General features: G+C 38.3%; 1 protein-coding gene across 3 annotated transcripts in view; it reads left to right on the top strand.

Annotated features, from left to right (window-relative positions):
- Positions 1–20,955, top strand: part of CRY1 (cryptochrome circadian regulator 1) — a 38,625-nt gene extending 17,670 nt beyond the window's left edge. The window contains exons 2-14 of one of the 3 annotated variants that reach the window (XM_057420483.1): positions 5,172–5,280; positions 6,816–6,958; positions 8,364–8,548; positions 10,602–10,690; positions 11,276–11,416; positions 11,512–11,823; positions 14,230–14,381; positions 14,488–14,690; positions 15,455–15,556; positions 16,773–16,868; positions 18,044–18,115; positions 18,209–18,316; positions 20,290–20,955. In XM_057420483.1, coding sequence (XP_057276466.1) covers positions 5,172–5,280; positions 6,816–6,958; positions 8,364–8,548; positions 10,602–10,690; positions 11,276–11,416; positions 11,512–11,823; positions 14,230–14,381; positions 14,488–14,690; positions 15,455–15,556; positions 16,773–16,868; positions 18,044–18,115; positions 18,209–18,312 — 1,708 coding nt within the window. In that variant the 3' untranslated portion in view covers positions 18,313–18,316; positions 20,290–20,955. The remainder of the gene's footprint in view (positions 1–5,171; positions 5,281–6,815; positions 6,959–8,363; positions 8,549–10,601; positions 10,691–11,275; positions 11,417–11,511; positions 11,824–14,229; positions 14,382–14,487; positions 14,691–15,454; positions 15,557–16,772; positions 16,869–18,043; positions 18,116–18,208; positions 18,317–20,289) is intronic. The other 2 variants (XM_057420486.1, XM_057420484.1) reach the window with 2 other exon arrangements.
- Positions 20,956–21,367: the final 412 nt, after the last annotated feature.

The following is a 21,367-nucleotide window of genomic DNA, read 5'->3' as shown; positions in this document are numbered from 1 at the left end:
ATATACTGAAAAAATTCCTGTTTATGAGGTGGAGGTTTTATATTTTGTTTCAGTTTACAGACAAATTTACCAATCCCAGAATGGGTTGGAAGGGACCTTAAAGCTCACCCAGTTCCAGCCCTCTCCCATGGACAGGGACACCTTCCACTAGACCAGGTTGATCCAAGCCCTTTCCAGCCTAGCCTTGAGCACTGCCAGGTATGGAGCAGCCACAGCTTCTCTGGGCGACCTCTGCCAGTGCCTCACCACCCTCATAGTGAGGAAGTTTTTCCTAATACCTAGTCTAATTTTCTCCTCTTTCAGTTTAAAGCCATTCCACCTTGTCCTGTCACTACATGCCCTCGTAAAAAGTCTCTCTCCAGATTTCTTGTAGGCCCCCTTTTAGGTACTGAAAGGCTGCTCTGAGGTCTCCCTGGACTCTCTTCCAGGCTGAACCACCCCAGCTCTCTCAGCATGTTTTCACAGGAGTGATTCTCCAGCCCCCTGACCATCCTCATGGCCCCCCTCTGGGCTTGTTCCAACAGTTCCATGTCCTTTTTATGTTGGGGACACCAGAACTGCACACAGTACTCCAGGTGAGGTCTCACAAGAGCAGAGTAGAGGTCTGCTGGTCACGCTCCTTTTGATGCAGCCCAGGATACGGTTGGCCTTGAGAGCACACTGGAGCCGGCTCATGTTCATTTTCTCATCAACCAACACCCCCAGGCCCTTCTCCGCAGGGCTGCTCTGAACCACTTCTCTGCCCAACCTGTGCCTGGGATTGCCTCAACTCAGGAGACAAGGTGGAGGCCCTCTCACTTGGCTTTGTTGAACTTAGTGAGGTTTGCGTTGGGGCACCTCTTAGGCCTGTCAGGGTCCTTCTGGATGGCATCCCTTCCCTCCAGTGTGTCAACCACTACACTTGAATTTATGTTATACTATGAAAAGAACATGTTTATGAACATACTTGTGTGTCTCTTCAGAAAGAAAGCTCAAATAATTTTGGCTTGTCTGTGCTAGAGTACTGTTCTTACTATCCCTAAATGTTTGCACTGAGCAAAACACCTGTATATTTCTGTGCTGCAGCATGGCTCTAGTTGAGAACTAGATTCACTTGCAAACAAGTATTAGCAGTCGAAATGATTATGTTGGAAAACTAAAAACCCTTTTCTTCTAGGTCCTGTAATAGTTCACTGTGAGAATGTGTTGAATACTGAGAATTATTAAGTATGCTATGTAAGTGTGGGGGTTTGCATGTTGTGTATATGTTATTACTCCACCACAACATACCAGTGTCTGTTATAGATGAGACATGAATTTACTAGGACAGGAGATAAATGCATTGCATTGAAATGCCATACCGTGCCAAAATTGGAGAAAGTGCAGGAATTAGGAGTTGTCCCAGGGAGCTGGAATAATTAAAAATTTCCTTTCACGTGAGCCTATTCACACAGGCATGTGGTAACATGTTGGATGCATGCAGAAGTTCTGAAATGTAGAATTTTCCTTCCTTAAATTCGGAGTAATTTGTATCTGTGGAAGTACCTAGCATGTTAGTTAGCAAGCACAGTAAAGATGTTTTGCAAGTTTTGAAGGTGCTCATGAGAAAAAGAGGTGAAAACTTTGGTTATGATAAGTAGTTGATTCAACTGTTAAGGGTTCTTGATAGGGGCTCTATCTAAACCCAATGATTTAAGAAGGTTCATTTTTAATTGAGCAAGGCTCATTGCAGGAGGGGTTGACCTTTAAAGGTCCCTTCCAACCCAAACTATTGTATGATTCTATAAATCTGTGTAAAGGTTTTTTGTTAGACAACTTCTGTTAGCATTTTAATGAGAAAATGCCTTCTGATGTGACATAGCATAAATAGAGTTGGCAAAAACAAAGTAGGTTATTAATTATTGGAAGCACATTTTGTTAAAACACATTTGGTCCAACTGAAGGATTTAGATATGCTTAATAAACTGTGCATGTATTCAGTGTAACTACTTGTAAACTGAATGTGTGTTCTGAATGTCAGAAGTGGTATTCTTTTGCATTGGTGTTACTATAGATATCATAGGGTTACTAGGGTTTAATTAGGTTCTTTATTTTATAACAGTGTGCTTTCAGCGAGTCTTGCGACACCATCTATGGTTTGGCTGTTTTTCATTTGTTCTCTTTTTGTTCAGGTGTCCCCTTGCCACTCTTCTACTCCATTCCTACATATATTTTATGAGTTTATACCATTATGTTTGTTAAGTACATGAAAGAGTTTTTATGGAGATTGAAATGCTGGAGTGTGATAAGCGATAGTTAAGAGAGATAATAAAGGGGATTTGGAGACCCAACAAAATAGAGATTAAACAGTATTAAGGGCAAGTTTAGGGATCGTAGATGTGAATTGGAGACTGGGTCAGTGCATGTAATCTTCTTGAATAGGATTTTGTGCCAAGTCTAGACTAGAAGTTGTCTGTTGTGGTCAGTCAGGTTAGGAAGAAAAGAAATTGAGAAAATAGAGGAAACTGAAATGCCAGTAGGAAAAAACCCTAAGTTTCCTGAAAGACAGACTGTTAGTTTGAATAGCTGTAAGTGTTTTTTGTCACCAGTTTCTCTTCATGTTCTTTCCCTATATTCTGTTACACAAACTAAGAAAAAAAAACTCAACCTCTCCTGGACTGTTCCAAAGGTATCCAGGACACTATTGCAGTTTTCATCGTAACAATTTGTGAAGTCTGTGAATGTATATGCTTCTTGAAAAATGAAAGATAAAATGAAGCTGGACTTTTCAGAGTCCAACTGGAGCTGACTTTGACCTGGGAACATGGGGCCTAAGTTCCCTCTGATAGAAGCATATGCAATTCTCATCTGATTCTTAAAATTACTCCTGTGCGGTTTCTAATTAAATGAGTATGCAGAAGTTTTTTACTTTTCATGCTTCATGGTCTCACTGCCCTGGAGTTTTTTCAAAACAAAACTTAATTTAGCCAAGTGAGAGGATTAGGTGGTTTTGGTTTGTTATGGTTATAAAACATATGAGCATAGTTGCCAACCAAGAAGCTGTGTTGTATTCTTGTACTCTGACTTCCTCTCGGACTTGCCTGCAGTTACCCTCTCAGATCAAGTCAGCCACACATACGTTAATAGGTTTACAACAGTCATGTGTGCTGTATCCCTCTTAGAAGGTACAGCATTTTCATTGTAACTGGCTATTTTTTAGGATTTACTCTTCAAAACCAAGGTGTTGCATGATCTCCTGATACCAGGAAACCTGTTTGGTCCGTGCCTTTGTCTTTGCAATGCTGTGGGCACTGGCAGTGGTGCAGCCTGCCCTTCACTGGTAGCTCCCTACTGTTCCACCCAGGCTGTAAGTGCAGTGTCTTCAGGGCCTTATGGCACTGCCCTCCCAGCGTTGTTCTTGGGCAGTTGCTCCTGTGATGTTATCCTTGTGGCCTGGCATCTGCACACAGTGTTGTTACAGCAGGCGCTCTCAGGAATAATGGCCTGCAGTGTGGGAATCTCCTCTTTCTTTGCCCTCTCCCTTTGGGTGTAGCTTTTGGTTTATGGCAGGGGAATCCAATAATGTGCGTGCACAGAGGTTAGTGACTGATGGGCTCTGACTCAGTGGCTGCCCTGATGAGCAGCATGAACTTTGGTGAGTGCCTGCAGCATTTTAAGTTGGAATAGCTGACAGGGTTTGAGCAGCTCCTGGTGAAAAAGATTATTATTGCTATGAGGAAAAATATTGTGGAGGAGCCACTTGTTACACTGGAGAGGAGTCCAGGTCAGGGCACTCATCTGGGGACCCCTAGCATCTCTCTCTCTGACTGGCCTCAAGGTAAAGTTTTCATTTCTCCTCTCCTTCCTCTTGCTTTCATTTCTTCCCTGAACAACTTTTACCATTGTAATTATTTTTAGTTACTGTACCCACTAATAAATCTTCGCACTTGTGAACCTGCCTCAACATCCTTTGTGCAAATACCTGTTTCTCTTGAACACTTTCAGATTTGCAGGACCTCATCTTCCTTCCTCCCCCCTTCCCCCCCCCCTTATTTGCTGCTTTGCTCATTAAATAATTCGGGTGAAGTTACAGCCAAGATGCATGAAACTGTTTGTTCTATAGAGGGCTATTTTTATAAATGAAGGCCAAAGTGATAATTTATGTTACTAAAAACAGCATACCAGAGGACGTTTAGTAGCAGTATGCCAAGAGCTGATTGGTTTCTGTTTGTGTTTGGTGGTAGTGTTTGTTTTGTTTTTGTTTTTTTTTTTTCCCTGTGGTGTGCTTTAGAGTGACAAGATACTTCTAGTTTTAGTTAAGACTTGAGTATGCATTGTGGTTTAACCCCAGCTGGCAACTAAGCACTACACAGCTGTTCGCTCGCTTCCCCAGTGGCAGGATGGGAAAAAATCTGAGGATAAAAGCAAGAAAACTTGTGTATTGAGTTAAAGGCAGCTTAATACATAAAGCAAAAGCTACATGTACTGAAGCAAAGCAAAATAAGGAATTCATTCATGACTTCCCATTGATAGGCAGGTGTTCAGCCATCTCCAGGAAAGCAGTGCTCTGTCACATGGAACAGTTACTTGGGAAGACAAATGCCATCACTCCAAACATCCCTTTCCTTATTCTTCTGCCATCTTTATATGCTGAGCACAGTGCCATATGGCATGGAATATCCCTTGGGTCAGTTGGGTCAGCTGTTCCCTCTGTGTCCCTTCCCAAATTCTTGAGCACCTCCAGCCTGCTCACTGGTGGGGGGGTGGGGGGGGGGGGGGTGGGTGAGGAGCAGGAAGGACCTTTATCTGTGTAGGCATTGCTCAGTGGTAACTAAACCACTTCTGTATTACCAACACTGTTTCCAACACAAATCCAAACCATAGTCCTCTACCACCTGCTGTGAAGAAAATGAACTCTATCCTCGCCAAAACCAGCACAATATGTTTTAGTCCATTCCAGAGTTGAATAGTGTTAAGCTGAAAACTTAAATGACAGTTTGGTTTTCCAAATTGTGTTGTTGAATAATTATATGGCATTGAACTACTGTAAGCTAAGTGTGATAATGATGTGAACATGCATGCTTCACTGAAATACGTACCAAACACTGATGGTTTCATACTCTTTGTTGAGTTGCTCCTCTTTGTTCCTTTTTCTATTGTAAGATTGTCTGGTTTGTGTCAGAAAATAAATGCTTCTTCACTATTCCTTGCAGATTCCTGCTTCAGTGTCTTGAGGATCTTGATGCCAATCTACGGAAACTGAACTCACGTTTATTTGTTATTCGTGGACAGCCAGCAGATGTTTTCCCCAGACTTTTCAAGGTAAATGCCACCTTGCAGTTGTTTCTAACCATAAATACAACTAATTTAAACTAGGAATATTTCTTGTACTATATACTTCAGTGCAAGTTGTTATCCATGCAAATACTTAACTATCTTTGCAGTTTCCCTTTAAGGTTGTTTTTGTTAGATTTGGGGTTTTCTCCTCTCATGTGCTTATCACCAATTGAATTGAGTTGCTCTTTGACTTTTTTTTTTTGGTTGGTTTCTTTTCTTCCAGTAATGGAACAGATTTCTAATGATTTAGTACGTGTAGGTACTGTGTCCATACTTCTAAGTGCCTAGCTCATGCTGATGTGACCTCGGTGTATTCACATCACGTAACACTTGCTCGGAATTCCTTGGCTCCCCTGGGGACATGGCTCTGGCTCTTAGACACGTTTTTTATGGTTTTACATTATGAAATGAAAAATAAATAATACATGAAGGTGTGGGAGGTCGCTTGAGGACTCGGGGCCTGATTGGTTTGTCTTGGCAGGCGTAATGATGGAAGGAACCAAACCTTCTTTCAAAGTGCAAGCACTCTTTGGAATTGCCTATAGTCAGGATTGCACTTGGGCTTCATCTAGGAAAGAGCTAGCGTTAGAAGTGAAAGAGCATACTAGGTGAAGAGCGTCGAGTGCCCCTTGTCTCTTTGTTGTAAATCCAGGTCTCTGAAATAGTCTGTTTGGTATATTTAAATCAACCGATTAAGATTCTGAGGGATTAGAAGGGTATTTTTTGAGTTTGATTGGCAGGATGGCTTTCTAGGATCTTTCTGTGCATACTTCACCTTTTCATTTTCCCTCCTCTGCAGAAGCCTTAGCCATTAGTTGATCCCTTTCTTAGCTTCTTTTCCCCCACCTGTTGTTGTTGGCCTTGGAAACAGCATCTGTGACATAGAGGATATTAGGCTTCAAGGTGTCCTCTTTTTAGGAGACAGAGTTGTTGTTTTTTTTTTTTACTATTATTTATTTTAAATGGAGAATTTGCAGATTGCCTGTTCTGGTGGGTAAGGAGTAGGGGTTTGAAACAGGGAAGGAAATCTGTGTGATGTTTGGTTCCGGGGAGCAGCTATTTTGCCTCACCAACCCATTCTTAAGTTCTGCTGTTAAAAGTTGACAGACATAAGTGAAAAACTTCTGCAGAGCAAAATACGGCTGCTGATCAATGGACAGAAAACAGCCTCTGTCATCTTTTCCTTTTGCTGTGTGTCTTCAGGTACATAAATCCCATAGTTAGAGCAGCTGAGTTTTCACAATGTACACAGATGTTGTTCCATTATGATGTGCGCCCACAGTAATGGGACAGATAAAGGCTTTTCTTATGCCTGATTCCTACTTGGATGCCAGAAGGCTAGACTTTATTTTTGTGAGTCTGGGCGTCTAATGTAATTTGGGCCTTTGTGTATCTCTGACAACTGTCCACAGGTACTAACTGGTGTTCCATCTTGTCCCTGTCCTTCTTGTTCTCGTTCATCTCGCCTTTCATCAAGCAGCTGAGTTGCTGAAGGACCAGATTTTCGTTTTGTGTTGCAGGAATGGAATATTGCAAAACTTTCTATTGAATATGATTCTGAACCATTTGGGAAGGAAAGAGATGCAGCAATCAAGAAGCTGGCTAGTGAAGCTGGAGTGGAGGTCATTGTTCGAATTTCCCATACATTATACGACTTAGACAAGTAAGTTACCATTAACTCTGATTTTAAAAGGGAAATACGAATTTTATGTAGTATTTGGTTAGATATTGTGTGCTGCTTTCTATGGGGAACACTTCATAGTTAGGAAGACTACAGATTTGTTCTGTGTTTCTCTTTTATCCATCCATCCGTCTGTCTGTCCATGCATCCATCCAAATTTTATTACATATTGAGTAGGTCTTTGCAACTCCGAAAAAGATACATAACTGTATCTGAAATACAGTTTTGGTTTGGGGTTCTTACAAAAATAATGATCATGTTAATTATCTGTCTTTTATAATGAAGTTACTCAAACATCCCTGTAACTTCTCCCAGATAAGATTGCTGCTTGGTTGTTTTGTCAGATTGTTTTGTCCTTATTTCACTTGCTGTAAACCGTTAGCAGAAAGTCCTTTGTTTTTCAAGAAGTACTTACTACCAGTTATGTATCCAGTAAGTAATCGGGGATTGTTGGATATCCTTGTATCTCCTTACTTAATATCTTGTTTATATTTTTCAACAGATCTATTTAAATGGATTAGTATTAGCTTCCTATTATAGAAACATAATCCACGAAGTATTTGAAAGTATGACTTGGCTTCTCTTAAAATATTGAGTAACTTACTGTGATAGATGCCTGTTTTTTTTCTGTTACATCTGGCTGCTTCTCATACATTGTCTTGTATGGGAGGAAAGGGAGATATTTACTATTTTGAGACAAATACCTGGGTTTTTGTTTTAGTCCTAAATTGAAAATTCCTTTTCTTCTCTCCCTGCCCAAGCACAGTTGAATCAAATGAACAGTTGTTTCCATCTACCATTTTAGTAAATTATTTCTTTGAACTTTTCCTGTTTCTGGGATTTTAGACATACTTGAGGTGACAATGCAAAATATGGAAGCTCTGTGTTTTTACAACAGTTGCGTATAAAACTAAACCTTAATTGTTCCCTATATTGAGAGTTGTAATACTGACTACTGTTAATACCAGAACAGAAAAATAGGTACTTTTTTATGCAAATAGTAGTGTTGTATGTGACTTGGATGTATCTTTGGGTAGCTATGATCTCTTGTCTGCTTTGCTGATCTGCATTTTATTTTGCCTTGAGCTGTCCATATTCATTACTTATTTCTGAGGGACCTTCCTAAACCTGGGAATGAGAATAACTTACTTCCTTATAAACAGTTAATTTATGTGTCTCCCTAGTGGGTAAAAAAGGATGATAAAAAAATCCACAGTCTGGATTATCATGTATATTTGCAATTTTATATAACATGCTACAGGCCGGTAAGAAGATATTTCTCTGGGTGTATTTTTATATATATATATATATATATATATATATATATATATATACACTACTGTGTGACAAACTTTTTTATTTTTTCCCCTCTTTTTTGCCAATTCAGAATAATAGAATTAAATGGAGGACAGCCTCCTCTTACTTACAAGCGATTCCAGACCCTAATTAGTAGAATGGAACCACTGGAGATGCCAGTAGAGACTATAACCCCAGAAGTAATGGAAAAATGTACTACTCCAGTTTCAGATGACCATGATGAGAAATACGGTGTCCCATCACTTGAAGAGCTAGGTATGTTCTAAAATTGCTTTGACATTTTGAAACACGTAAGATGTAATCTACTACTAAAAACATAATACTTAAAATAAGCACAAGAGATTCTGCATATGGTTAATGGTTAAACTGTTACCAGTTATGACATACAAAAGGAACAAAACCCAGTAATCAACTCTGAATTTTAGTCATTTTCTTTTAAATGGAAGGTCAGAAGAAACTATACCAAGTACTGTTTGGCTTCATATAATACAGCGTAGCCATTTTCCCATGGTACCAAATAATCATTAAGCTACTAATAGTCTTTGATACTTCATTTTGTATTAAATGCATTTGGTATCTTTGTGCTTCAGGTCATTAATCTGTCATTTTACAAATTAATTTAAAAACCCCTTTTGTATTGCAATGCCAAAAAGAAAAGAGAAAAAGATCATAATAAGGCAAATAATGTTTTTTGAGACTTCTTGGCAGGGGGAGGATGGGAAGTCTTATGTTTCTCTAGATTTAATTTTAAGAAAAATAGGAACCAATTATCCTGTGAATCCCCCTCCTTCTCTTTCTTGTTCTTGCCCACCTGGAAATACAAACAAATGTGGCATGACCTCCAAATTGCTAATAAAGGGGGCTGGATAGATTTTAGCTAGTCTATAGCTGCTCTGTCTAGTCTGTTTGACCTCTCATAAAACAGACCTTTCCTTTAAAGCTATTTTAAGAAAAGAACTCGCTAGAGAGTGGTTAAACTATAGGCAGATGTGTCATCTAATGCACTTGGTGAACAATCCTGGGGGAGTTGTGGGGGTGTGGAAGAAATTCTGTACCTTCTTTTTGTCTGTCTTTTGCAGCTCAAGTATGTGTTTATCATCAATCTGACAATAATCCTCATGTGTTATTTAAGTTAAGGTCAATAAAACCTGTGATTTTCTGAAGATACCACTCGTGCTTTCAATTTGGTGGAAGAAGATTTTAGACATCCTGTAAATTACAATAGCAATTGTTGATTCTTAGTAGTAATTTAAACCAAAAGAAAAAAGTTATTTTGGGGATAGCTGCAGAGCTGAGAACTTGAAAATAATTTGAAAAATGATAAGGTCACTTTTTGCAAAAATAACAAAAAAAACCTAGAAAGTGGAACTGAAGTAAAACCATTCAGCATGTAATACTTTTGAGTTAATGTAAATGTAAAAGCAAAAATTGGATTTTGCTGCAGAAATTGAATGTGTTGTTGAATGGGCTTTGACCAGACTTAGAATAGAATCATAGAATAGATAGAGTTGGAAAGGACCTTAAGATCATCTAGTTCCAACCCCTCTGCCATGGGCAGGGACACCACACACTAAACCATGTCACCCAAGGCTCTGTCCAGCCTGGCTTTGAGCACTGCCAGTGGTGGAGCATTCACAACTTCTTTGGGCAGCCTGTTCCAGTGCCTCACCACCCTCACAGTAAAAGGATTTCCTTAGATCTAACCTGAGCTTCCCCTGTTTAAGTTTTAACCCATTACCCCTTGTCCTGTCACTACAGTCTCTAATGAAGAGTCCCTCTCCAGCATCCCTATAGTCCCTCTTCAGATACTGGAAGGCTGCTATGAGGTCTCCACGCAGCCTTCTCTTCTCCAGGCTGAACAGCCCCAACTTTCTCAGCCCGTCTTCATACGGGAGGTGCTCCAGTCCCCTGATCATCCTCGTGGCCCTCCTCTGGACTTGTTCCAACAGTTCCATGTCCTTTTTATGTTGAGGACACCAGAACTGCACACAATACTCCAATTGAGGTCCCATGAGAGCAGAGTAGAGGGGCAGGATCACCTGCTGCTCATGCTCATTTTAATGCAGCCCAAGATACAGTTGGCTTTCTGGGCTGCGAGCACACACTGGAGCTGGCTCATGTTCACCTTCTCATTGACCAGCGCTGCCAAGTCCTTCTCTTCCCAACCTGTAGCTTGATTGCACAGTATTTTATAACTTTGCCACGTGTCCAGCTTAGGGTTGGTCTTAAGGTACAGTAAGATGTACTGGGTTTTTTGAGCTACATTATAAGCAACCAAGGAATTTTCTTGTTTCAACTTGCTTTTCAGGTTTTGACACAGATGGTCTGCCTTCTGCAGTATGGCCAGGGGGAGAAACAGAGGCTCTCACACGATTGGAAAGACATTTAGAACGAAAGGTATGTTGCAAATCACTGAAAGTGCAACATATCTGGGAAACATTGCTACTTTTTGGAAAAGAGGAGTTCAGCAAGTTGCTTTAGAACAAAATCAAGCCCAGACTTGAACTCTAGGCCTCAATGTAATTACATAAATCAAGGTGCTGTTTCTCAGTTTTAAAAGCTGGTAGCAGGCTGTCTTTAATTTGAATTTTAGAGGAAGTCTACTGTACAGTTTTCCACTCAGAAATAAAATTCTTTGTTCTTGGGAAGTAATTTTACTTGAACATCCTTTTTATAACTTTGAAGGGGAATTTTTCTAAAAGCTAACATATTGCTAGTTATTTAGGTTTCCTCTGTATTTAAAAGAAAAGGATAGGTAGTTCTGGGAGAAGAGATAAATGACCTTCTAGAGACTCTGCTGGTTCAAAAGGAACACCTAGATATAGTAGGTAAGGTGATCATTTGTCCAGTGCCTGAGGTCAGTTACAGACAGTGCAAAATTTCTCACTTTATAAGCTGGTCCCTAGCCTGTAGTTTGATACTGCTGTGTGGTTTTTGTTTTGTGTTTGGTTTTGTGTGTTGTTGTTTTTTTGTTTTTTAAAGGCTTGGGTAGCAAACTTTGAAAGACCACGAATGAATGCAAATTCCCTCCTGGCAAGCCCTACAGGGCTTAGCCCCTACCTCCGCTTTGGCTGTTTGTCCTGTCGTCTCTTTTATTTCAAGTTAACGGATCTGTACAAAAAGGTATGATTTCTACATGGTCAGCTACACAGTCTTGGATGCCATGGTTTTTCCCTACTTCTCCTAATGAAATGTTTTCCTTTAATGATGATCTTTAGGTAAAAAAGAACAGTTCCCCTCCCCTCTCCCTCTATGGCCAGCTGTTATGGCGTGAATTTTTCTACACAGCGGCGACTAACAATCCACGGTTTGATAAAATGGAGGGGAATCCTATCTGTGTTCAAATCCCATGGGATAAGAATCCTGAGGCTTTGGCCAAATGGGCCGAAGGCAGAACAGGTTTTCCTTGGATTGATGCTATTATGACACAGCTTCGCCAAGAAGGTTGGATTCACCATTTAGCCCGGCATGCTGTAGCATGCTTTTTAACTCGAGGTGATCTCTGGATTAGCTGGGAAGAAGGAATGAAGGTATTGTTTCTTATTCTTGAATTTCTTAAAGTACCTATGAAAGTTGCAGATAGTCATTCTATAATTGTTGTCACTGTGTGCTGTAAGTTGAATTTTAAACCTTAAACTGCGGCCAAAATTTAATCGGTTCTGATCAACAGACAAATCTTCACAGCACCACTGATTTAATGCTCCCTTTCATTGGAATATTACAGTGTTTCTTGCAGTCAAAATAGGTCTGCAGTTCTTCCTAAATCTTGGCAAATAAACATGGATTATTCTTGTAACTGAAATTTCTTTCTAGTCATACTGTGTGAACAGTTCCTGTTCTCACATCTTGCATCTGCCTTCCTGTGAAGGGAGAGCACCACAGGAATTAAAGGGGGAAGACTAAATGCTTGAGAATGTCCTTTCAGCAATTTCTGTCCCTTTGCCCAAAGTTAGAAGTGTGAGTATGTACAACATGATGTGGCTGGAGTTTCAGTGCAGTTAATTTATTTGCAAGTATCCAAGAGATGCTGAAGTTCAAATTACAAATGTCAGTCTTTCGAAGAAAAAAAATGGAATAATGTTGTCTCAGCCTTTGAATCAGTTTTATATTTTTAGAAGGATAACACATCTTGTACTAAGCAATGATAATCAGCTGGAAATAGTTTTTTATGTTTGAAATCTAAAGAAGAGTTCATTTGCCGTGACCTCATATGTGTATAATCTTAGGAAATTTCAACTTTCTTCACAAATTAGTTGTAAGCCAAAATCTTTAATTAAAAAAAAACAAACCAACTGTCTTGGTTACACAACACCATAAGCTGCTTTAGGAATTTTCCTTCTGCAGTTCATCAATAAAGACTTCAAAGATGCACATACACAGGTAATACAGCCAAACAACAAAGCTCTCTATTACAGAAAAACACTTAACTTGTGCTTACTTTTGAAATAATAGATACATGGAGGGCTCAGACTTGTGCACTGAAGCACATTTAATTCATATGTCCATAGCTCGCAAGAGTTAATCTGGCCTTCCCCGGTGATCTTGTTTTCAAAGTCTTATTACATGGCAACATCTAGTGGAGCAGTTGTGTGCTAACACTTAATCTTCATCTGAAGATCGTGTTACATTATGAGTCACTTTCTATTTAAAAAGTTTTTTAAAAGTGTTTTAAGATAAATCTTGTTTAAAAAAAAAACCAACACCAACACACACAAAAAAACCAAAAACACACACACTGTTTTTTTTTCTTTTTTTTTTTTTCCAAACAGTTGCATCTATTTAGACAAAGATGCTTTTCTAACACTTATTCAGTGAATACTCTAGACTGAATGCCTTATCAAATATATGTTGAGAGAGATATCCTTGTTTGACAGTATTTATTTTAGAATACTGTTAGTTGAAGGTGGGTGCCAGTAGTAAAGTGTTAAATTTTAGTGGCTTAGTGTGAAAAAGATGATTGTTTCTTTGGAACATTTGGAGATGATGCAAGTTTGAAAGGAATATAAGAACTTGCAAAAATATGTATTAAATAAGTATCTGTTTTGAAAATTACTTCTCAGTGCACTGCTTTTATAAAAGGTACTTGAATATTCTTCAAAGAATAAGGCTTCTCTTTATTTCTTGTGAGCCTGAGCTGCTGGTGATCTTGACTAAGCAGACTAACTTATACAAGTTAGCAATGTCTGTGTTAGCAATTAAAATACAATTGGTGCTGGAAACTTGAATGTTTCACAGTTATTGAGCTCCTGATTTAAAGTAAAACCCTCATAAATCTTCAACAGCCTCATAGGTTATTTTAAATATAATAAGGATAGCAGTTACCAGTGAAGATTTTTTTTTGTTGTTGTTGTTGTCTTCAGACCAGAGTTCATTATCTGTCCCACCATTCTACAGCATGTTTGGTTCATATGCCTCCTAGAATTTATGTGGGTAACCTCAAAACTGTCATTTACTAGATTAACTATTGGCCTTCAAGAATACAACTTCTGAGTGTTTGTGCCAACCAGAAACTCTTGAATTCTACTGTTGGGACTCCTTGCATAGTGAAAGGTGCTGCACAGGCTGAGGTATTCAGACTGACAATCTGAGCTTGAAATGTGCTTTGTGTGTTCCCTGTTCTCTGAAAGTTTGCAAAGCTTACTCTGTTCCAATGTGACGAAGCAACTCTTCTGAAAGCAACAAATGCCACTTGCAAGCAGTCATGCTCCAGCCATCCTTTGGGGATTTAATTTTATAAGGCTGTGTTAATGCAAGAATGCGTAACTTTTTTTGGTTATAGCTTTGACATGTTTACTAAGAGCCAAGGCAGTCGCATTTCGTTCTTGAGTTTGGCATTTAGGTACTGAGCATTCCGTGAGTATTGCCAGGTAAGAAAGAGTGTAGGTGTCTCAAAGCTGTGCCATGTTCAGGCTAACTTGTTGCTCTCATTTCTCAAGGTCTTTGAAGAGCTCTTACTTGATGCAGATTGGAGTGTGAATGCTGGGAGCTGGATGTGGCTATCCTGTAGTTCCTTCTTTCAGCAGTTTTTTCACTGCTACTGTCCTGTGGGTTTTGGCAGAAGAACTGATCCAAATGGGGATTATATCAGGTAATTCACAACCAGAAATTGCAGTGATTTGTGGATGTCAGTTTAAACTTAAACTGACAAGTGGCCTTATACTTAAAATGACCTTTTTTATTATTATTATTTTAAGACGTTATTTGCCAGTACTTAGAGGTTTCCCTGCAAAATACATCTATGATCCTTGGAATGCCCCTGAAAGCATCCAGAAGGCTGCAAAATGCATTATAGGAGTCAATTATCCCAAACCAATGGTAAATCATGCAGAAGCAAGCCGTCTGAATATTGAGAGGATGAAACAAATCTACCAGCAGCTTTCACGATACAGAGGACTGGGTATGGCTGTACAATATTTGCTTTATTTATTTCAAAACTTCTCTCATCTTCTATCAATTATTTTGTCCCCTACCAATGGTAATCAGGTATGAGCTCAGTGTGGTGACCAGGGTTGTGTATCATATAAATGAAAATATTAAGATGTGATAAAGGAAAGGGAAGAAAGACCGAGGGGAGTGCCTCTTTCCAAGTCTTACCCAGAATTTTTTATTCTGTGGGCTTTTGGAAGTTCTTTGGTTAAACTGGGTCTTCTGTGCATCCTGGAACTCTTGTACAGACAGGTTTTAATACCGGTGATTAGAGAATTAGTGTGGTTGATAACTTCAGCCATACTGTATTTGCATTTGTAAATGCTGTTGCTCAGATAGAGACAAATGCAATTGCTGGTAGCATTCTTCCTAGTTAGGAAAGACTATCCTCTTTGCTCTGAGAGATAAAGCTTGTATTACTCAGGAAGGTGTAAGCAGGCAGTGTGTTTAAGTATTGGATATTGAATCAGGATGCATTGCACTTCAACACAACAAATATGTGTAACTAATGAATATGGGAAAAGTTATGTGGAATATTATGTAGAAAATGCCTATTAAGTAATTTTGAGGTAAAATTACTTGGTGAGATCCCAGAAGTAGACAAGATAAATGTTCGTAAACCACTCAGGGTGAGGGTGGAGAATTGGCTATCATTAGAAAAAAAACATGCTACGCTTCATCTTTTCTTTTCTTCCAGTCTGTCTTCACGGTTGTATGTTTTATTTCATTGCGTAGGTCTTCTTGCAACAGTGCCTTCTAATCCAAATGGAAATGGAAATGGTGGCCTCATGGGCTATTCACCAGGAGAAAGCATTTCTGGTTGTAGCAGTGCAGGAGGTCAGTCAAATTCTTTTAATACATAAAATTATTGGAACTGAACAGCACAAACTTATTTTTTAAATGTCCTTGGCGTTATGTATTGTAGGAAAGAACTGAACTGTATTCACAAGGCAGTTCTCAGTGTAAGTCACAAACATTTTCAAATTTATTCACTGAGTTTGGTAGTATTTATGTATAGATGGAATCTATACATAAATACAATAATATATGAATACAAACTCTAGATTTTTTTATTTCAAACATGTAAGAATTTTTAACCTGTTTTCTTTCCCCTGAAACTACTTATAAACATGTATCAAACACTTTGATTTCAAAAGCATTTGAATGTGATTTTCTTCTAGAAGTCTACAAGCATCCTGGTACTTGTAATAAGGAGCGATTCATGAGTTTTCAACTCAGAATTATTAATTCGTAAAATTTTCTAAGCATCAGGTTGCTTTGTGGAATTTAGTTCTACCATAATACAGTAGAATATGGTGAACAGTGGTTTGAAAAAACTGAATATAGAATCTGTCATATAGTTCTCATGAAAATTAGACAAATATTGTGCTTACTGTAATGTACAAAGACTAGCATTAAGTAGTTACTAATTAAAAAGTAAACCAGTATTAACATTGTATAAATCCACGGTGCATCAACATCTTGAATATTAGGTACACCTTGGACTTCTTATGAAAGGATACAGCAGAACTGGAAATTTACTGGGTTTGGGTTTATGTTCTTCTTAGGCTTCAGTGAAGGTTAGAAGTAGATTGCAGAGAAAGATGGACCTTGTTCTCAGCCAGTACAGTTTCTGAAAGCATTGAAGTCTAGGCTCGTTAAAGCTGGGTTCTTGAGCTTTAATTTCGTAAGTTCAAAGAATTAAAAGACAGGAAAGGCTTAGTTTAAAAAAGTAGTGTTTAATAAATTAATATTATGTGCACTTTTCTCTTGAAATATATATACTAAATGTGTACATGTATTTTCACTTTTTACATCAGAAATGTATCAGTTTTCTAGGAGCTTACTGTGTATTCATTTGAACTTGCAAGTGTGAATTTGGAAAGATGAAAGTGTTAGAGCTTTAGACCTGTTCTGAGGTGGTTTTTGGCAGGGGAAAAAAGTCTCAATCAAAGTCTACCTCTTGAAGAACAGAAACAAAATCCCCAACATTTTCAATTTTGAAACTGGAATTGTATTTTCTGTTATGTTTAAGTCTTTACTGTCTCTCCAGGAGCTCAGCTGGGAACTGGTGATGGTCATGCAGTTGTTCAGCCATGTGCTCTGGGGGACTCTCATACAGCAGGAGCCAGTGGAATTCAGCAGCAAGGTATTATGGCAGTGCCTGTCTGTAGAGGATCTTGAAATCCTTGCAACTGTGGAAAAACAGACAAAACATCAGAATAACATGGATAGATTTTTTTGGTGACAGCTGCTGTCTACAACTTTGAACTGGCCTTATTTCTGTTCTTGAAACATAAAAATAATTTCTTAGAGTGAACTTCCTTGTCTCATCACTTTTATCTCTAAAATGCTCATACAGAACAATATTTGCATGTTTTGATTTAGAGGGATCACAAGCGTGACTAAAAAAAAAACATAAACATTCTAAATTGAGTTATTCTAAATGAAAGATATTGAAAGAAAGAAGTCCAGTTTGTGTATCTGATAGCAAAAATTTGCATGGTACCTTTTAGCTGATTTCTCTACCACTCTTCTCATATATAATCAATTTCTACAGTTTTTTGTGGATATTCCCATATTATGGGGGCAAATTTTTGTTACTTTAACTATACAGAAACTTAATCTGTGATTTGTGATAGATCAAAGTTGCAGTCAAGTTTAGCACAAGTGTTTTTCTTTGCAGACTTGACAGAGGTTGTGTTTACCGATCATGAAAGATTGTAATCAGTGTTTTATTTAAGCATCCAGAACATCACCAGAACACCGCAACTGTTCAGAATAAGAAACCTTGCGACTGCTTTTGCTCATTTGCACTGTTCATGCAGAGCAATTGGTGTCAAGGTCGCCAGCAGATAGCTTGTGAACCAGAAAATAGTTTGCATCTTCCTTTAAATTACTTACATATGTTGTTTTTTTCCTTCACAGATTAGTTATGCTAAGGATTCACTAGCATTGCTATAACAGAATAACAAAAAGGATGAGGATACTTGGAAGAGAAAAAAAAATCTTAAAATTGATAACAAATTAGGGTTATTTGCATATGTACATACTCTTCTTGTTGCAAAATTAATGCATAAATGTGTAGGCACTTAATATTGTTCACTGTTTGTATATAAGTGCCTATATATTTAACTGCTCTAGACTCCAATGAGGCTTTTTTTTAATCATAAGGACTCTTCTGCATTCAGGATGTTTTCTAGCATTATTGCTAATGGAAAATAAATCAATTGGCTCCTTTTTTGTTGTAAAGAATGTAATTGTCCACTTGCTTGCAGTTCTAAATTTGATTTATTATAATAAATATGTACTGTATCTGAACAGGTTACTGTCAAGCAAGTAGTATCTTACATTATGCTCATGGAGACAATCAGCAATCACACTTATTGCAAGCAGGTAATTTAAAGAACAACAAAAAAAACCCAACACTTTTCCTGAATATATAAAGGTGCAACAGTCTTAATATAAATACTGGTTTTAAATTATCAGGAAGAACGGCTCTTGGTACTGGCATTAGTGCAGGGAAACGCCCAAATCCAGAAGAAGAAACTCAGAGCGTTGGACCAAAAGTCCAGCGACAGAGCACAAATTAAACTGGTAAGATCTGAGACACCTTAAAGTTATCCTGATAATGAGTAAATTCCTGTATGGTTTTTGTCTATAATAATATTCATATCACTGCAATGCAAAGAATCCCAATTTATTGCTGTAAATATTTCAGTTCCAGGTACTGTACCAACAAGCAGTATAGAATCCTGGCTTTAGAGAGTTTACGAAGTATGAGGTAGGAAGTAATTATAAAACTAGAACTAGGCCAGCGATAATCAGACACAGATTGAGGTGATAATGAAAGGGAAATGGATAAACTATGGCTTCACATTCATTAGCAAAGCTACTCACTGCTTCTGCATCTCACATGAAGTTCTGCCAGCCCAACTGTGCGAATGTACGGTAACCTGAAATTGGGAGACTAATACAACTAAAGGCTCAGGGACTGGATTAGAGTTTCAGACATACAAGTGGACTAAGCAGAACATGTTTTAGAGAGACAGACTGCAGAAAACCTGCAAAATGGTAGTGTAGTCACTGCATGGAAAGATGTAGGGACAAGGAAGATTTGAAGACTTGAGCATTTGTCATTGATCTGTAACCTAAGTAGGATGCTTAGATTGCCAAAGATTGTCCAGAGCAGCTGTGGTGAAAAGTACTTGGGTTTGGAGAAGGAGCACTGCTAAATAGATCTATGTGTGAAAATGTGTAGAGAGAAGCAGTAGGTTGGAGGAGGGAAGGAGTTTGGTAGGTGTGAAAGCATCAACATAGAGAAGATAAGTGGATTTTGTGTTTTGGATATGTTACTTATGAACAGAATAGAGAAAAGAGAAGGCCAAGTGTGTGTTACACTCTTTCCCTCACTGAGCTTGATTTAAGAGGAATAAGGAAGATGACCTGAAAGACAAGTTAGAGTAATTACTTAAGAGGAAAGCCAAAGAATGGAGGGCTATCTGAAACAAGAAGGGACAAAATATCAAGACTTGGAGTGTGGCTTTGTAGATTAAGGGTGATTGAGATGTCATTCTGCCCCTGTGTTTTATAAAGAATAAGAGTTGATCATTATGGAGTTTGAAGAATAAATAAAAATAGGTGAGATAATAGCACATGGAGGGTCTTTAGTGGAATTGGAAGGTAGGGATTCTATACAGCAAGTATAGAAGCTGCATTCAGCATCTGTAGAGTTAAAAAGAGAAATTCTGTCTACTTCGTTTGGATTTGGTAGCAAGATCTATTTCTATTTTTGCTTGTTATGTGGTGTCAGCACTTTAACAAAGTTATTGTGGTGATTATGAACAATTGTGTTGTACTGATTTGATTCAGTGAAGAGCCACAGCATTGTTTCCATGATGCCTGTCACTTGAAGTGAGCTGAGACCTGCTATTTTCTCACATACTAGAAGCACTGTAAACTGTGCTTCTGTGTTCTCAAACTGATTTCTGGTACTTGGATGGGCCTGAGCGGAACCTAGTTTCAAAAGAGTCCGTGTTTCAGTAGCTGTCTTATCAGTAGTATGTGTAGCTTCATTCAGCATCCATGTTTTGTATTGCAGAATTCCTTAGGTGCTCGTGTCTATAGAAGAAGTGCCTGCAGAGCGAACGTCTGGTTCCTGTCTAAGCTCTTTTTCAATTGAGAGACAGGTTGGAGGGGTTTCTAGTTTGGCAGAGAAGGCTGACTTTGTTAGGGGTGTTCAACACATGCTGTGAAAGCATGGTAGTCAAATTCAAGTATCAGCCAAGAACATACCCAGAACCGCTGCTGGTGAAAGGATATGTGCCTTCTGAATAGCACTGAAGTACAGAGGATGTTGGGTTTCTCTTGCTTTCTTTTTTTTCCCTCCTTCCCCTTTTAGCCTCTAAGGAGTAAGAAGTGAGAATTGAGTATTTGGGCCAGTACAAATGGGGATAGGGCTTCCTGCACTGAGAAGGGGGGAAAGAGTATTGGTCCCTTGAATTATTTCTGCCTTATTCAATGACTCACAACAAACTGTTTAAGAGTAATTTTTCTCTTTTTCCTTGCAGCATTACTGGAAGAGACCTTACCACTCAAAGAACACACAGGACAAAATTCCTGCTACTCTGTATCGGAACTAAAATGTTGTGAGAGTACATGTACTAAAATGGCATAATTTTTCATAAATTATTTTCAATTGTTCTGAGTTGTTGTAAACAAGTCCAATTTTTGGAATGTGTTATTTCTAACTGGCATTTCTATGGTTTTTAACTTTTTAATGACTTTCACAAAGGACAAATTGAGTTTTGTATATAAAGTATTTGGTGAAGAATTTGCTAACTTAATGTAAATATAAGCATTCATGATTAGCGATAGACCCATCAATATATTTTTGATAACCTTTCATGTATATGGTAGTAGGGAAAAGCTGTAGTGATGTTCTGTAAAATGGATGGACATAGAAGGTTTCGAAGTTTTTAAATTGTTCTTATTTTTAGATTCCAGAGCTTGACCTCTGTATGATCAGCTTCATATTTTCATAATGTAAGTGCTTAGGACTGTGTTTAATCAAAATCAGGAGAGTCGTAACCTTTATTAATCACATCTGTATATAAGTCATATGCCAACTTTTTGTCGAGTTGTAAAATTTTCATGTGTATGTCTAGTCCTTGTATTTCCCAGTTGCCTTGTTCAGTAATGACAGATCTTGTTAATAAAAGAAAATTATATCTGTAGATACATATGTCTTTTGTGTGCTCTGTTGCTTCAGTACGTGTCACCAAACAAAACTGGTTCAAGAAAGAAGGAAAATGTAATTTTTAGACTTAAGCTGGAAGCCGCTATCAGTGAACTTCAAGTTTTGTGATACTAAAGGAAAGCGCTATCCAAATTATTCAGGTTTGCGTGTGTGTGTTCTTACCACTAAATGTTTTCCACCAATGTACTAAGAGTTTCTTCAAAATGTAGTTCAGTTTGTTTGGGGTATTTTTTAACTATAACTGCAGTTTGCTTGATAGCTGCAGCTAATTTGCTGCTCTTTGAGGATGTTGATGTCTAAAAACGTATCAGGTTTGCTGACTATTCAGTCAATACTGTTTCAAATAGAAATGTCTTCTTAGGCTGTTAAGATCTGTGAAGCAGTGGAGC

This window comes from Pezoporus wallicus, unplaced genomic scaffold (assembly GCF_028554395.1).
Source record: "Pezoporus wallicus isolate ANWC-B61680 ecotype Strahan unplaced genomic scaffold, APGP_CSIRO_Pwel_v1 contig_2871, whole genome shotgun sequence".
In the NCBI taxonomy this organism is placed as follows: Eukaryota; Metazoa; Chordata; class Aves; order Psittaciformes; family Psittacidae; genus Pezoporus; species Pezoporus wallicus.
The sequence above is the reverse complement of the archived record's forward strand: the minus strand, read 5'-3'. Positions and strand labels throughout refer to the sequence as shown.